This window comes from Sus scrofa, chromosome 2 (assembly GCF_054392235.1).
Source record: "Sus scrofa isolate SSC_HxYL_T2T_F1_AM1 chromosome 2, Sscrofa_HxYL_maternal_Yorkshire_Landrace_v2.0, whole genome shotgun sequence".
Classification (NCBI taxonomy): domain Eukaryota; kingdom Metazoa; phylum Chordata; class Mammalia; order Artiodactyla; family Suidae; genus Sus; species Sus scrofa.
In genome coordinates, this window is record NC_139384.1 from 44,079,850 (window position 1) to 44,098,377 (window position 18,528).

Here is an 18,528-nt window from a genome sequence, read left to right on the forward strand (position 1 = left end):
TCATCCTGGCGCTGCAGAGATGTTGCCGATCCCGTTGCACCACAGTGGGAACTCTTCACTCTGTTGATTGTGTCTTTTGATGCACAGAGTCAGTCAGCTTTTTGAATCCTCTGCTTCTTTGTGGGTTTATCAGTTTTGTGAAAAGAGTGAATAGTAACAACTAAATGTGCTTTTCTTCTTTGGTATTCCAGAGCCTTGATACAAAGCATGCTTGAAAAATGTGATCGGTTTCTCTGGTCTCAGCAGGCATAGTTGAAGAAGATTCAGCAGGGTGTCAGGACATTTTCAGGAAAATGGAATCATGCTCCTGAACCTTCTGAATGCATTTGTTATTGAAGAAAAGGCCCCACCTGAGATCCCTGCCGCCTTATTGGAGCACTTTTGTCCATGTCTTATAATGTCTGCATTTGTGGCTTTATCTGTGACTTCAGTGATTTTTGACTAAAGTTGAATTTTGAAAGGAATTGGTCCTGTTTGCTGAAATGAAGTGCTCTGGAAGGAGAAAGAATGTGAATGTTCCCAGCTATCCAGCTGTCCAGTCCTTATTCTTTTTTTTTTTTTTGGCCATGCCTGAAGCATGTGGAAGTTCCTGGGCCAGGGATTAAACCCATGCCAAAGCAGTGATGACACTGGATCCTTAACCCATTGAGCCACCAGGGAACTCCCTCCAGTCCTTATTCTGAATGACAGTGTTACTTGTTCCTCACTGGTGGACTGGGAGAATTCTTTTCCTCTTGGGACTGCTGTGTAGGGAGCAGAAATTTCTCATCCTGGTCACGTGAAGACACACAATGTAATTGACAGAAATTGAATTCCTTTTTTGTCTTGTTTGGAACAGTTGAGAAATTACCAAAATAAGACCTGGTATAATGGAATTAACATGTAAAATAAGTGAAATACTGAAGATTGAAATTAGATACTTAAATGGCCCCATGTTTAAATTGAGCTACGTTAAAATTATTTTTTCCACCATTTGACATTTTCTAATCTCAACCTGTATACATCTTATTCATTACTGGAAATGTTTTACTCCAGTCTTCACTCAACAGAGTAGCCCAAAGTTATCATGCACTTTAAAAAAATGTTTTTTAAAAGCCATTAAAAGGAGTTCCCCCTGTAGCATAATGTGATCCGTGGCATCGTTGCATCACCAGGACGCAGGTTCAATCCCTGGCCTGGCACAGTGAGTTAAAGGATCCAGTGTTGCCACAGTTGTGATGTAGGTCACAACTGTACCTTGGATCTGATCCCTGGCCTAGTAATGCCATAGGCTTCGGGGCAGCCAAAAAAGAAAAAAAAAAAAAAAAGCCGTAATAAAGGAGGGCTGAGTACTGATAAAGACGATAGCAAGTGCCTATATTATTTAAGTTCTAGATTGCTATTTTCAGGCTCCTGTATATTTATAGAGCATGGTATATTAGCAATAAATGTAAAGCCTGGAATAATAAATACCTACCTGGAGATAGGAGATCAGATTCCCCAGGTTAAAAGCTCAGTCTCACAAGGCGGCCCTCACTTCAGACTCCCATCACAGGTCCAGGTGGTTAACTGTAATACCTGTTTTTATTGCACTTTGATTTATTGTATTTCACAGATACTCCCTTATTTACAAATTGAAGGTTTGTGGCAACCCTGCATTGAGTAATTCTATGGGCACAATTTTTCCAACAGCATTTCCTCACTTGGTGTCTCTGTCACATTTTCATAGTTCTTCGAATTTTTTCAGTATTATTATATTACGGTGATATGTGATCAGTGATATGTGGTTACTATTGTAATTCCTCAGTGGCATCCCTGCACCCATATAAGACGGTGAACCAAATAGATGTTGTGTGTGTGCTGACTGCTCCACCCACTGGTCCTTCCCCATCCCTCTCCCTCTCCTCAGGGCTCCCCATTCCCTGAGACGTAACAGTGTTGCAGTTAGGCTAATTAGTAGCCCTGTAATGGCCCATAAGTGTTCAAGTGAAAGGAAGAGTTACACATCTCTCATGTGAAAGCTGAGGTAGGCCAGAAGCTAGGCCTCTTGCATCAGACGGTTGGCCAGGTGGTTAATGTAAAGGAAGACTACCTGAAGGAAATCAAAAGTGCTGTCCCACTAAACACCCAAATGTCAAGGAAGTGAAAGAGTCTTATCACCGATGTGGAGAAAGTTTTGGTGGTCTGGGTAGAAGATCAAGCCAGCCACAAGGTTCCCTTAAACCAAAGCCTAATCCAGAGCAAAGCCTTCAATTCTCTGGAGGCTGAGAGAGATGAGGAAGCTGTGGGAGAGAAGTTTGAAGCTCGCAGAGGCTGGTTCATGAGGACTAAGGAAAGAAGCCATTTCCATAACATGAAAGTACAAGGTGAAGCAGCAGGTGCTGATGTAAAAGCTGCAGCAAGTTATCCAGAAGGTCTCGCTCAGGTAGTGAATGAAGGTGGCTACAGTTGATATATTTTCAGTGTAGACAGAACAGCTTTCTATTGGAAAAGGATGCCATCTAGTGCTTTCATAGTTAAAACGAGAAGTCAATGCCTGGTTTCAAAGCTTCAAAGACAGGTTACCTCTCTTCTTAGGGGCTACTGCAGATGGTGACTTTTAAGTTGAAGCCAGTCCTTAAAAGATTTTACCATTGTGAAAATCCTGGGGCCCTTAAGAATTATGCTAAGTCAGCTCCACCTGTGCTCTGTAAATAGAACAACAAACCTGGACGACAGCACAGGTGTTTTTACAGCATGGTTTCCTGAATATTTTAAGCTCACTGTTGAGACCCATTGCTCAGAAAAAAAGATTCTTTTCAAATCATTACTGCTCATTGACAACGCACCTGGTCACCCAGGAGCTCTGATGGAGATGTATGAGGTTCCTGTTGTTTTCATGCTGCTAACGCTACATCCATTCTGTAGCCCATGGGTCAAGGAGTAATTTCAGCTTTCAAGTATTATTAGGAAATACATATTAATACTTAGGAAATAATACTTTCAAGTATTATTACTTAGGAAATGCATTTTGTTTACATTATATTAACAAAATAATTACAGCTGCCTTAGATAATGATTCCTCTAATGTATTTGAGCAAAGTAAATTCAAAACACTTTGAAAAGATTCACCATTCTAGATACCATTAAGAATATTCAGGAGTTCCCACTGTGGCTCAGTGGAACTGAGTCTAACCAGGAACCATGAGGATGCAGGTTTGATCTCTGGCCTCACTCAGTGGATTAAGGATCCAGCGTTGCCGTAAGCTGTGGTGTAGGTCACAGATGTGGCTTAGATCTGGCATTGTTGTGGCTGTGGTGTAGGCCAGCAGCTGCAGCTCCAGTTGACTCCTAGCCTGGGAACCTCCATATGCTGCAGATGCGGACCTAAAAAGACCAAAAAAAAAAAAAAAAAAATTCATGATTCATGGAAAGAGGGCAATATTAACATAATTAATAGGGGTTTGGAAGAAGTTGATTCCAAATTCATGGATGACTTTGAGGAGTTCAAAACTTTAGTGGAGGAAGTAACTGCAGATAAGGTAGAAGTAGAATAGCAGGAGGACTAGAATTAGAAAGGGAGCCTGAAGATGTGACTGAATTGCTGCAATCTCATGATACAACCTTATTGGATGAGAAGTTGGTTTTTATGGATGAGCAAAGAAAAGTGGTTTCTTGAGATGGAATCTACTCCTGTTGAAGATGCTGTGAAGATTGTTGAAATAACAAAGGATTTAGAATATTACATAAACTTAGTTGATAAAACAGCAGCAGGAGTTCCCCTTGTGGCTCAGCGGTTAACGAACCCGACTAGTATCCATGAGGATGTGGATTCAATCCCCGATCTTCCTCAGTGGGTTAAGGAACCAGCATTGCTGTGAGCTGTGGTGTAGGTTGCAGACGAGGCTTGGGATCCAGCATTGCTGTGGCTCTGGTGTAGGCCAGCAGCTATAGCTCCGATTGGACCCCTAGCCTAGGAACCCTCATATTCCGCAAATGCGGCCCTAAAAGAAAAAAAAAACCCCAGCAGCAGGGCTGAGAGAAAATTGACTCCAATTTTGAAAGAAGTTCTATTATAGATAAAATGCTATCCAACAGTATTGCCTCCTACAGAGAAACCATTTGTAAAAATTAAAGTCAATCAATGTGGCAAACTTCTTTGTTGTCTTCTTTTAAGAAATCACCACAGTCACTGTATCTTCAGCAAACACCACCCTGAGCAGTGAGCAGCCATTAACATGGAGGCAAAACCCTCCACCAGCAAAAAGATGACATCTCCCTGAAGACTTGACTTTAGAGAAACAGGAGTGAGTGAAGGCTTGAAGCAAGATCTTAACTCCCTGCTCAGGAATTGAGCCGGGCAGCCTGGGTGAAAACTGGAATCCTAGCCACTAGACCATTAGGGGCTAGAGGCTAAAAGCAGAATTGCCCTGATTGTTGCCCCTGTTGAAAGCAAGAATGTTTCAAAGAGGCAAGGACTGTAAAAACAGGTACAAAGTTTATTATTAGTGATACGGTTGGCATGTGGGAGAGCACACAGGGAAGCAGTTTAGAAGCAAAATGGCACATTCAGGAGTGGATACCCTTGCTGGTGGGCATCATGCCAAAGGGGTGATTTAAGTTACTTACATAGGGGCAGTTCTTCCGGGTCTTTGTTTTCCTTTGACCATTTATTTTGCTTTGTTTCTTAACACCTGATTGAACCCAGGGCCCTTCCCAATGTGCGTGCACATCTTTTGGCCAAGACGGATTCCAGAGCAAGGCCTCCCATAGTTGATTCCCATAGGTTACCAGGACTTATTATGACCTGGCTTCCCCTCCCTTTCTGATCCTGAGGGGTCTTTCTGTGCATGTGTAGTTGGGATCTTTCTGACCCCAAGGATGGGAGGCTCATGACCTCTTGATCTTTTGCCAAGGCCAGGCTTAGCACCTCTCTGCCCCTGCCATTACTATTGTTTAAAGTGTCCTCAGAAGGTGAAGTCCAGATATTTACCTTGTTCCTGTTATTTCCATCTTAAAGTATAAACTGGTGGCTGGTTGTAAATGTCTGTCCTGGAACCCACCTATCTCCTGCCTCAGGCTCAGATGATTTCTTTTAGCATTATTTTTTAATTAAGGTATATGCATTTTTAAAGATATAATGCTATACACATTAATAGACTACAATATAGTGTAAATATAACATTTGCATGCACTAGGAAAAAAAAAATTCATGTGACTCGCTTTATTGCTGTGGTCTAGGGACCAAACCCACAGTATCTGAAGTATGCCTTCTCTCTCTCTCTCTCTTTTTTTTTTTTTTTTTTTTTTTTTTGGCTTTTTAGGGCCACACCCACAGCACATGGAACTTGCCAGCCTAGGGGCCAAATCTGAGCTGTAGCTGCCAGCCTACACCACACCCACAGCAATGCCAGATCAGAGCCACGTCTGTGACCTCCACCACAGCTCATGGCAACGCTGGATCCTTAACCCACTGAGCGAGGCCAGGGATCAAACCCACATCCTCATGGATACTAGTTGGATTCATTACTGCCAAGCCACAGTGGAAACTCCTATTTCTGACTGTTTATCTATAAATCAGAGATTCTTGTGACCCACCCCCCCCCGCCCCCCACCCCCCGCCGCCACCTTGGCTCCAACTGATTTGCTGGAGCGGCTCACAGAACTCAGAGAAACATTTTACTTAATTAGATTATCAGTTTACTGTAAAAGGATGTAACTCAGGAACAGCTGGATGGAAGGGTAGGTATAGGGAAAGGGCAAGGAGATTCCAGGCTCTCTCCCAGTGCCGCTCTGAACCTCTGCAGGTTCATCAATCTGGAAGCTGTAGGTAACGCAGCAGTGAGACTGAGACGGGAGATGGGCTGGAGGTTTAATTCAGTCACCAATGGCCAATGTCAGGGATTGGCAACTAGCCCTTATCCTTAGGTGGAGTCCCAAACTCACCTCATCACCCTAGCAAAAGATACCTTTCTTGCTCTCATCACTTTGAAACATTTTAGGAACCTTGTGCCAGGTAAGGGGATGTGGACCAAATATAAATTTCTTAGAAGTCACAATATCCCACCTTCCCACTAGTATCAGCTGGATTGTGGCTGTATTGGATTATGTTGAATGTGAGTCTGTACTAAGGTAGAGAGCCCTCCCTTCACTGTCAGCTTTTGTTATTACACAAGTGACTTTCTGAAAGACAGCAGGAGGAAATCTCAGGAAGAGGAAACAGCCTAAACTGGCACAGTTGTGCAATTTTCCCGACAGATCTTTCTGGGGCACATTACAGCAATCCTCATTTACCAAAAGAGTACAGAGAATTTTCTAGCATTAAAAACAACAGGAGTTCCAGCTGTGGCATAGGTTGCAGCTGTGGCTTGGATTCGATCCCTGACCCGGAAACTGCTATACGATGCAGGTGTGGCTGAAAAAGAAGAAGAAAAAACAAACCCACGACATCTGAGAAAAAGAAACTATTGACTTAAAAAAAAGGTGTACAACTTGTGAGTTCCGAGTTAAGTATTATCTGGGGCAAAATGAGGACCCAGGAGGCAGCATTTTAGATAGCTCTGAGAAACTGCTCCTAAGAGCCCAGGAGGGAGCTAAGTGTATATAGGAGTTTTGCAAAGAAGGGCAGGTAGTAGGAACAAAAGATTATTGTTAATAAAGGAAAACGATATTTCAAGGAATTTAGCGCTTTTCTTTGTAAAGGAAGATGCAAGGGTCTGAGCTCATTGAAATCATTACTTTGATATGCACCTCAGGTATCTGAGGCCTGTATTTTGTTTCTTTTTTCTTTCTAGGGCCAAACCCATGGCATATGGAAGTTCCCAGGCTAGGGGTCAAATCAGAGCTTTAGTCACCAGCCTATGCCACAGCCACAACACCACCAGATCTGAGCAGTGTCTGCGACCTCCACCACTGCTCATGGCAACGCCGGATCCTTAACCCACTGAGCGAGGCCAGGGATTGAACCTGTGTCCTTGTGGATACTAGTCAGGTTTGTTTCCGCTGAACCATGATAAGAACTCTGGTATTTTGGGGTTTTTTTTTGCATTCCTCTGGGCTCACCTTTGGAGTGGCTGCAGTGTAATGACTGCTAGGTGGCAGGTATTTGTTTCCTTCCTGAGTTCCCTCAGGGCTTACCTGCTCACCCTAGCAGGTGGCTACAGTTGCTGATTTGGCAGGCAGTATTTTATCTCTCAAAACAAATAAACAAAAGTCATATTTAGTTAAGCATTTAAATTTGAACAGCCTACTTGGATATTAGGCAATGTTTTCAAATACAATTTGTAAACTTTCACTTGCCTAAAAATGCTAAGCAGACTGATTCATGGTTGCCACACTTATGTTTTATTTTGTATTGTAATTGTTTTACACTGTTGTGTCAATTTCTGCTGTACAGCAAAGTGAGTCAGTCATACATATATATAATACACACATTCTTTTTCTCACATTATCCTCCATCATGTTCCATTACAAGTGACTAGATATAGTTCTCTATGCTATATACAGCAGGATCTCATTTTTTATCCACTCCAAATGTAATACTTTGCTTCTACTAACCCCAAACTCCCAGTCCATCCCACTCCCTCCCCTACCCGCTTTGGCAATCGTCTGTCCTCCATGTGCATGAGTTTGTTTCTTTTCTGTAGATAGATTCATTTGTGCTGTTTATTAGATTCCAAATATAAGTGATATCATACGGTATTTGTCTTTCTCTGACTTACTTCACTTAGTATGAGAGTCTCCATTTCCATCCACGTTGTTGCAAATGGCATTATTTTGTTCTTTTTTATGGCTGAGTAGAATTCCTTTGTGTATACATATATGCCACATCTTAATCCATTCATCTGTTGATGGACATTTAGGTTGTTTCCATGTGTTGGCTGTTGTGAATAGTGCTGCTATGAACATAGGGGTGCATGTATCTTTTTCAGTGAAAGTTTTATATGGATATATGCCCAGGAGTGGGATTGCTGGATCATATGGTAGTTCTATTTTTAGTTTTCTGAGGAACCTCCATATTTATTTTCCATAGTAGTTGTACCAATTTACATTCCCACCAACAATAAAGGAGGGTACCCTTTTCTCCATACCCCCTCTAGCATTAGTTATTTGTTCGCTTGTTAATGATGGCCATTTTGACCGGTGTAAGCTGGTACCTCACTGTAGTTTTGATTTGCATTTCTCTAATAATTAGTGATGTCGAGCATTTTTTCATGTGCCTGTTGGCCATCTGTATATCTTCTTTGGAGAAATGTCTATTCAGGTCTTCTGCCCATTTTTCAGTTGGGTTGTTGGTTTTTTTGCTGGTGAGTTGTGTAAGTTGTTTGTATATTTCAGAGATTAAGCCTTTGTCAGTTGCATCATTTGAAACCATTTTCTCCCATTCTGTAAGGTTTTTTTTTGTTGCTGTTGTTGTTTTTAATGGTTTCCTTTACTGTGCAAAAGCTTTTGAGTTTGATTAGGTCCCACTGGTTTATTTTTGTTTTTATTTCTGTTGCCTTGGGAGACTGATCTAAGAAAACATTTGTACAGTTGATGTTTGAGTATGTTTTGCCTATGTTCTTAGGTGTTTTATTGTGCCTTATATTTAAGTCTTTGAGCCCTTTTGAGTTTAGCCATCTGAATCCAACAACATATAAAAAAGATCATATACCACGACCAAGTATGATTCATCCCAAGTTCACAAAGATGGTTCAACATATGCAAATCAATGTCATACACCACATTAACAAAAGAAAAGTCAAAAACCACATGATCATCTCAATAGATGCGGAAAAAGCATTTGACAAAATCCCATATCCATTCATGATAAAAACTCTCACCAGGAGTTCCCTTCGTGGTTCAGTGTTTAACGAACCGGGCAAGGATCTGTGAGGATGCAGGTTCAATCCCAGGCGTCGCTCAGTGGATTAAGGATCTGGTGTTGCTGTGAGCTGTGGTGTAGGTCGCAAACGTGGCTCAGATTCTGAGTTGCTGTGGCTGTGGTGCGGGCTGGCAGCTGTAGCTCCAATTTGACCCCTAGTCTGGGAACTTCCATATACTGAGGGTGTGGGCCTAGAAAGACAAAAATAAACAAAAAAAAACTCTTACCAAAGTGGATGTAGAGGGAACATACCTTAACATGATAAAAACCATGTATGATAAACCTACAGCCTATATAATACTCAATAGAGAAAAGCTGAAAGCCTTCCTACTAAAATCTGGAACAAGACAAGGATGCCCACTCTTACCTCTTTTATTCAATATAATATTGGAAGTCCTAGCCACAGCAATCAGACAAACTAAATAAATAAAAGGTATCCAAATTGGAAGAGAAGAGGTAAAATTGTTACTCTATGCAGATGATGTGATACCATTTATAGAAAACCCTAAGGACTCCACCAAAAACTACTGGAACAGAGAAATGAATTTGGCAAAGCAGCAGGATACAAGATTAACATTCAGAAATTGGTTGCATTTCCGTATAGTAACAGTGAAATATTAGGAAAGAAATATAAAAATATAATACCTTTAAAAACATATCCAAGAAAATTAAATACCTAGGAATACAGCTGACCAAGGAGGTGAAAGACTTATATGCTAAGAACTATAAAACAATCAAGGAAATTAAAGAGGATTCAAAGAAATGGAAAGATATTCCATGTGCCTGGATTGGAAAAATTAATATCGTTACAACAGCCATACTATGCAAAGCAATCTACAGATTCAGTGCAATCCTTATCAAATTACCCATGGCATTTTTCAGGACTAGAACAAACAATCCAAAAATTTATATGGAACCATAAAAGACCCAGAATTGCCAAAGCAATCCTGAGGAAAATAAAACAAGCAGGAGGCATAACTCTCCCAAATGTCAGACAATATTACAAAGCCACAATATAATCAAGACAGTGTGGTACTGGGTACCAAAACAGACCAATGGAACAGAATAGAGAGCCCAGAAATAAACCCAGACATCTATGGTCAATTAATCTTTAACAAAGAAGGCACAAATATAAAATGGGAAAAAGACAGTCTCTTTAGCAAGTGGTGCTGGGAAAACTGGACAGCTGCATGCAAATCAATGAAACCAGAACATATTCTCACACCATGCACAAAAATAAGCCTCACTTACTTTTGCTTCCAGGCCTGACTGGTTAACAGGGCTGCGCAGGAGATTAGTGGCTGAGAGCTTGGATTCTTGAGGCAGACTGCCTGGCTTTGAATATCTGCTCTTTGTCCAAATGACCTTCGGGAAATTACTTTGTTTCTCCAAGTTTAAGGTTCTCATCTGTAAAATGGGGATTACAGTAGAACTCCCTTGAGGTATTGTTGCCTCTGTCCACCAGTGCCAAATAGAAACATGGAGACAGAGTTTTGGGCGGAAGAGAAAAAAAAAAAACAGCTTTTATTGCTTTGCCAGAGAAAGGAGTCCATAGCATGATAATGCCTTAAAGACTGTGTCCTCCATGTGGAAGAATTATGGGGAGTTTTATAGTAAAAAAGAAAAACAGTCTTTCAGATCGCAATCAGGACTGGGGAAGACATGCATTCTTCTTTCTTTGGGGAAATCTTAGTCGTCAAAGCTGGTGTCAGGTCTCGGCATGATCATGGTGGTGTGGTCTTTTGGATTATTGCCTAAAATAACAGTACTCTCAAAGAGGGCATATTGATCAGAGCTCAGGGCAAACTAGGAAAGTTCCTAAAAAATTTCATGTGTTAATAATAATCTTTAACCCACAGGCAATTGTGCTCAGGGTGCATAATCTTTAGCTTATAGGATATTGTGTTTAGGGTGCAATTAAGGCAGGGAGAAGCCCAAGGAAGGGCTCTAAGCTGTTCAATTTTAAAGTATTCATTTCTAAAAGAAGCATAAGGAGGAGGTCCCCTTGTGGCTCAGTGGTAATGAACCTGACTAGTATCCATAAGGATGCAGGTTCGATCATTGGCCTTGCCCGGTGGGTTAAGGATCCAGCATTGCCGTGATCTGTGGTGTAGGTCACAGATGCAGCTCAGATCCTGAGTTGCTGTGGTTGTTGTGTAGGCTGGCAGCCGCAGCTCTGATCTGGCCCTTAGCCTGGGAACTTCCATATGCCTAAGGTGTGGCCTTAAAAAAAGAAAAGAATAGAAAAGAAGGTTAAGGAATATAACTTTTCTCTTAGGTGCATAAGATGCCTATGTCATTATGTGTATCCCTTAAGAGAGAACCAGAATCCCTAAGGCCATAGTATTGTTGCTTGACTCTTCCTCCCTTGTCTGCATCCACTTTCTTCCCTGATGAGCTACTGCCTGAACCTGCCTCTTGGAACTCAGGGAAGGCCATGGAGGCTGGATGAGGCCCATTTTCTAAAAACAAGAAATGGCAGGTCAGGAGGTTGGGGGACACACACACACAGAAAAGCTTTTGTGCCCAGGAGCTCCAGGGGGCCCTGCTCAGTTACATGATCAGGGCTCAAAACCTTGTCACACTTGCTTCTTCCCTCTTCCTCAATCCTCACTTCCAATTTCTAGGTAAATTTCCTCAATGCTACATTGGCAGTATTTTCCGTTAGTCACTTATTTTTTCATTCGCTATTGCCACCAACCCACATTCTCATTACTTCTTGCTGAGGCAACTGGAGCAGTCTTAAGGGAACTTTCTTTACTTCTGTTAAAAAGCAAAATTCAGAAGTTCTCTTGTGGCACAGTAGGTTAAAAATCCGGCATTGTCCCTGCAGGGGGCTCGGGTTGCTGCTGTGGCAAGGGTTCAGCGGGAGTTACACATGCTGTGTGCTTGGCCAACCACCCCCCCCCCAAAAAAAAACAAAACCCACAATAAACCAACAACCACAAAATTCAACAGTAAACTAGGAGGTCTAATTGGCTTTGTTCAGTGACTCATGAACCAGGCAGCATCCCTTCTAGCAGCTAGAATCCAAAACCAAATGCTTTTTTATAGGAAGAAGGGTGGGACAAGGGAGTTATTAACAAAAGAAAAGAAAATTATTTTTAGGAGTTCCCGTCGTGGTGCAGTGGTTAACGAATCCGACTAGGAACCATGAGGTTGCGGGTTCGGTCCCTGCCCTTGCTCAGTGGGTTAACGATCCGGCATTGCCGTGAGCTGTGGTGTAGGTTGCAGACACAGCTCGGATCCTGCGTTGCTGTGGCTCTGGCGTAGGCCAGTGGCTACAGCTCCGATTCGACCCCTAGCCTGGGAACCTCCATATGCCGCGGGAGCGGCCCAAAGAAATAGCAAAAAAAAAAAAAAAAGAAAGAAAAAAAAAAAGAAAATTATTTTTAGCTCAGGACATCTTTTTTGGGGAAAGGGATCATCAAAACTTTTATCATGCATATTATCTCTTCTTCCTGGGGAGCGGGGTGGGGAATGGAGAGGGTACACATGACAGATTACCTCTTTGGTGCTGACCAGAAAATTTCACTTGTTAAGATTACATTTCTGGGGAAGGTTGAAATTGCAACTAAGTCAAGTATTAAGACTAGGTTTGGTATCATGGGCTTTAGCACAAGTGACACCATTTTGGGCCTGTGGTTTTCTCTTTAACACTTCTGAACCCTGCCTTCCCCACTGGGGATGGCCTTCCCCACCACCACTCAGTGTTAGCACATCACAATGGAGCCAGCTTTATGTATCGCCCAATCAGATGATTCACAAACTTGCCAGCCATCTGAATCAACACAGGAGCTTGTTAAAAATATAGATGCAGGAGTTCCCATTGTGGCTCAGTGGGGTAAGGACCCATGGTTGTCTCTGCTAGGATGCAGGTTTGATTCCTGGGCTCACTCAATGAGTTAAAGATCCTGTGTTGCCCCAAGTTGCGGGATAGGCCCCAGTTGCAGCTCTGATTCGACCCCTGGCCTGGGAACTAATACATGCTTCAAGTATGGCCATAAAAATAAAACTTTTTTTTTTTTTTTTTTTTTTTTTTTTTTTTTTGTCTTTTTGCCATTTCTTGGGCCGTTCCCGCGGCATATGGAGGTTCCCAAGCTAGGGGTCAAATCGGAGCTGTAGCCACTGGCCTACGCCAGAGCCACAGCAACGCAGGATCCGAGCCGCGTCTGCAACCTACACCACAGCTCACGGCAACGCCGGATTGTCAACCCACTGAGCAAGGGCAGGGATCGAACCCGCAACCTCATGGTTCCTAGTCGGATTCGTTAACCACTGCACCATGATGGGAACTCCTAAAAATAAAACTTTAAAAAAAAAAAAAAAAAAGATAGGTAGATAGATGCTGCAGTCCTGCCCCAGAACTGAAATTTGTGGATCTAAGGGCTAATTTAACCTCCAACTTGTTTCCTACCCTGACATTGTTCCTAGATTTACATGTAGAGTTATCCTCGTTTATGGATAAACCTAGGCACCTGAGAAAGAATGATTGCCTGGGTCTCATGGGAGGTTAACTGGGGCTCTATTGTCAGAATCCTGGTCCTCTTGGGGCACAGCCTTAATCAAGCCACTTCCCAATAGAAACTTTCTGTGGCTCCCTTCTGCTTTCAAAATAAAGCCCAAATCCTTGAGCTTGGCATTTAAGGCTCATGAAATGAAATTATTTTAAGGCAAGTCAAGAAAAAAAAATTTAACATATAATGTTCTCTGCCTTTTGAACCATTATCCCCTCCTTTTTCATGTACATTGTACATCTGTATTATACATTCACTAGGTTCCCTTAAAAGACACAGGAATACCTACTTGCCAAAAAGAAAAAAGAGAAAGCAACTCCTTCCTGGCATCACTCCTTAGGACTGCAATGACCCACTTCCTGCCTTGTTGGACTATGTAAACTGTCAGTATGTCAATTTGATGTATAACCCTTTGTTTCAAAAATCTGTATAACTGCTTTGACCTCTAATAGGTGGAACAGTTCTCAGAGCTTTCTGAAATACGTCTCCTGAGTTATAATAATCATTTTGGCTCATATATAATTCTTTTTTTCTCTTTTTTTGGCCACACTCATACCATACAGAAGTTCCTGGGCCACGGATCAAACCTGCACAACAGTGTGACAACATCAGGTCCTTAACTCATAGTGCTACCAGGGAACTCCTCTATTTCTCTTTAAGACTGACTGTTGCTTAAGTTTTTTTCATTGACAAGGCCCTCTATGACTTGTTCCCAGTTTCAGCCCAAGTTTGTCTTTCATCCTGAGCTCTGTTTTTTATTTTTTGTTGTTGTTCGTTGTTACTGTTTTTTTATTATTTAATTAAATAATTAATTTTTTTTTTTTTTTGCTTTTTAGGGCCCCACCCACAGCATATGGAGGTTCCCAGGCTAGGGGTCAAATCAGAGCTACAGCTGTGGGCCTATGTCACAGCCACAGCAATGCCAGATCTGGGCCATGTCTTCGACCTACACCACAGCTCATGGCAACATCAGATCCTTTACCCACTGAGCAAAGCCAGGGATCGAACCCACATCCTCATGGATCTTAGTCGGATTCGTTAACCACTAAGCCACAACGGGAACTCCTACTGCTTTTTTTTAAATAGAAGTATAATTGATTTTTTAATTGAAGTATAATTGATTTACAATGTTGTTTGTTTCTGCTGTACAGCAAAGTGATTCAGTTATAATTATATAAAATTATTAAAATATAAAAATCAGTTATAATTTTTCATATTCTTTTCCATTCTGGCTTATTATAGGATATTGAATATAGTTCCCTATGCTCTACATCATGTCTGCCAACCCCCAACTCCTAATTTATCCCTTCCCTACCTCCTTTTCCCTTTGGTAACTATAAGTTTGTTTTCTTTGTGAGTCTGTCTGTGTTTTACAAATAAGATCATTTTATCATATTTTAGATTCCTCGATTAAGTGTTATTTGGTGTTTGTCCTCTTTCTGACTTCATTTTGTATGACAATCTTTAGGTCCAACCATGTTGCTGCAAATGCCATTATTTCATTCTTTCTTATGGAAGGGTAGTATTCCATTGCTCATATGTACCACATCTTCTTTCTTTTTTCCTCCCCCTAGGGCCGCATCTGCGGCACATGGAGGTTCCCAGGCTAGGGGTCTAATCGGAGCTGTAGCTGCCAGCCTATGCCAGAGCAACGCCAAATCTGAGCCTCATTTGCAGCCTACACCACAGCTATGGCAATGCCAGATCCCCAACCCACTGAGCAAGGCCAGGGATCGAACCTGCAACCCTGTGGTTCCTAGTTGGATTCATTAATCACTGAGCCATGATGGGAACTCCAATACCATATCTTCTTAATACTTTCACTTGCTGATGGACATTTAGGTTGCTTCCATGTCTTAGCTATTGTAAACAGTGCTGTTATGGACGCTGGGGTGCACGTACCTTTTTGAATTAGACTTCTCTCCAGATATATGCCAGGAGTGGGATTGCTGGATTGCATGGTAACTCTATTTTTAGGTTGTTGTTTTTTTTTTAAATTTTTATTTAAATTTTTTCCTGCTATACAGCATGGGGACCAAGTTACACTTACATGTATACTATTTTTAGTTTTTAAAGGAACCTCCATACTGTTTTCCATAGTGGCTGCACCAATTTACATTCTCTCTAGCAGTGTGAGAGGGTTCCTTTCCCCCCACATCCTCTCCAGCATTTGTTATTTGTAGGCTTTTTAATGATGGGCATTCTGACTGGTATGAGGTGATACCTCATTGTAGTTCTGATTTGTATTTCTCTAATAATTAGCAACGTCAAGCATCTTTTTCATGTGCCTATTGACCATCTTCTTTGGAAAAATGTCTATTTAGGTCTTCTGCCCATTTTTTGATTGGGTTCTTTTTCTTTTTTTAATATTGAGCTGCATGAGCTGTTTGTGTAGTTTGGAAATTAAGCCCTTGGTTGCATATTTTGCAAATATTTTCTCCCATTCTGTAGGTTGTCTTTTTGTTTTGTTTATGGTTTCCTTTCTGTGCAAAAGCTGAGAAGTTTGATTAGGTCCCATTTGTTTTATTTTATTTTTTACTTTTATTTCTGTTGCCTTGGGAGACTGACCTAAGAAAACATTGCCACAGTTTACTTCCAAGAATGTCCTGTCAGTGTTCTCTTCTAGGCCTGAGTTCTCTGCTCTTGGACATGCTCTGCCTTGCACTCTGGTTATGCCCCTGCTCCACTCTGACCTGCCCTGCCCTTTGCCCCAGCCAGGGCCCAGCTGCTGAGGTTCCGCCAGAGTTCTGTCCCTTCAGGTTCCATGTCACCTTGTTTTGTTTCATTTTTATTGTAAAATACAGATAACATAAAATTTGCCATCTTAACCATCTTGTTGCACAACAAGGGGCTGAAATCACCTGTCATGTCAAGAACAGGAGGAACTTTAGAGCAAGGTCAGAGCAAACGCAGCTTTTCCCACCCCTTCAGTTAGAAGAAATCTGGATCCTGTGAAACTTCCCGAGTAAAATTACAGAATTACGACACGGTGCTGCTGTGTGGAGGTGATGAGCCTGGAGTTTCCAGTCAACTCGGGTCTAGTGGATCAAACACAAACCACAAGAAGGGCCTGGAAAATTCCTGCTTGGCATTTCTTCCCAGAGGGTTCAGAAAAATGCTAAGTGTGGACACCATGTCCTCAATACAGAGGTTGTTTTCTCAGATGGTATTTTCCCCTCTTGCCCAGGTAATATGTTATCCCAGAAGAGGCGACTCTGAGTCAGTCTGCATATTCAAGTTGATAGATTCTTCTAGTGATCTAGGCTTTATTTGAACTTGATATTTGTAGGTAGAGCCTGGGTTTATGACATTATGTCAGTGTCCTTAATCCCTTGGCTATGTAGCTTTTCCTAGTAAACTGCCTGTCTCCCTGGCGTGAGGCCCTGTGCCATCATGCAGAGCCCTGTGTTTGGTTAAATCTCGGAATTTTTAATAATTCCTGAACAAGGTCCCCACATTTTATTTGGCACTGGGACCCACACGTTATATAACTGATCCTGGTAGATCTGAGGTGGAGCTTGAGATTTTTGCATTTCTGACAGAATTCCAGGTGACAGTCTCTCAGCCTGGTCTGTTCTCAGTTTATTTAGGCTTAAGTAAACTTTCTTTGGAGAAAGAGCTTTCCCTGAGAGGTGCCTGGGAACTTGACTCCAACAGGGTCAAACATGAGCTCAGGCTATCTGGTTCACCTCATCTAGTGTTACTGGGTGCTGATTGGAGTAGCCTTTATTATTATTATTTTAATTGATGGATAACACTATATTAGTTTCAGGTATATAACATAATGATTTGATGCCTGTATGTATTGTGAAATGATCACCACAATATGTCGAATTAACATTCATTACAATCCATTTTTTTCTTGTGATGAAAACTTTGACATACTTACATGTGGAATCTAAAATAATACAAACTTGGGAGTTCCCATCATGGCTCAGCAAAAATGAACCCAACTAGTATCCATGAGAATGTAGGTTTGATCCCTGGCCTCGCTCAGTGGGTTAAGGATCTGATGTTGCCATGAGCTGTGGTGTAGGTTGCAGACATGGCTCGGATCCTGCGATGCTGTGGCTGTGGCGTAGACCAGCAGCTGCAGCTCCGATTTGACCCCTGGCCTGAGAGCTTCCATATGCTGTGGGTGCAGCCCTAAAAAGCAAAAAATAAAATAAAGTAAAACAAACTTGAATATGACAAAAAAGAAACAGAGTCACAGACATGGAGAACCAGTTAGTGGTTATCAGTGGGAGAGGGAAGGGGGAAAGGGCACAATAGGGATAGGGGATTGAGAAGTATAAACTACTATATATGAAATAAACAAGCTACAAGGATGCACAGGGATATAGCCAATATTTTGTAATAACTATAAATGCAGTATAACCTTTAAAAACTGAATCACTGGAGTGCCCGTTGTGGCGCAGTGGTTAACGAATCCAACTAGGAACCATGAGGTTGCGGGTTCGGTCCCTGCCCTTGCTCAGTGGGTTGACAATCCGGCGTTGCCGTGAGCTGTGGTGTAGGTTGCAGACGCGGCTTGGATCCAGAGTTGCTGTGGCTGTGGCGTAGGCCGGTGGCTACAGCTCCAATTCGAGCCCTAGCCTGGGAACCTCCATATGCCGCGGGAGCAGCCCAAGAAATAGCAAAAAAGACAAAAACAAAACAAAACAAAACTGAATCGCTGTGTTGTACATCTGAAACTGATACAATATTGTGCATCAACTATGTCTCAATTTAAAAAATTTTAGAAAGGGATTCAGGGTGGCTCAGTGGGTTAAGGACCCGCCGTTGTCACTGCTGTGCTTCGGGTTGGATCCCTGGCCTAGGAACGTTGGTATGCAGAGGGTGCAACCAAAAAATAAATAATAACAAATTCTCTAGATTATTTACATGTTCAATAAGTGTTTGTTAAAATCCTATTATGTGTTGGATACTTTGCTTGGTACTAGATATTTATTTATTTTTTTTTTTGTTTGTTTGTTATTTAGTTGTCTTTTTAGGACCGCATCCATGGCATACGGAGGTTCCCAGGCTAGGGGTGTAATTGGAGCTGTTGCTGCCGGCCTACACCACAGCTCACGGCAACACCGGATCCTTAACCCACTGAGAAAGGCCAGGGATCAAATCTGCAACCTCATGGATACTAGTCAGATTCCTTTCTGCTGCTCCAGGACAGGAACTCCCAGTACCAGATAT

General features: G+C 41.9%; 1 protein-coding gene across 50 annotated transcripts in view; it reads left to right on the plus strand.

Moving 5' to 3' along the window:
• The window catches only part of HPS5 (HPS5 biogenesis of lysosomal organelles complex 2 subunit 2), a 71,844-nt gene that overhangs the window by 38,028 nt on the left and 15,288 nt on the right, over positions 1 to 18,528 (plus strand). For 32 of the 50 annotated variants that reach the window (XR_014834907.1, XR_014834896.1, XR_014834934.1 and 29 more), the window contains one exon: positions 192 to 1,822. The exons of 17 other annotated variants lie outside the window; for them this stretch is intronic. Coding sequence is in view for 26 of the 33 variants with exons in the window: in XM_085006958.1 (XP_084863084.1) it covers positions 192 to 252 (61 nt within the window). In the remaining 7 variants the exon portion in view is untranslated. 50 annotated transcript variants of the gene reach the window in all.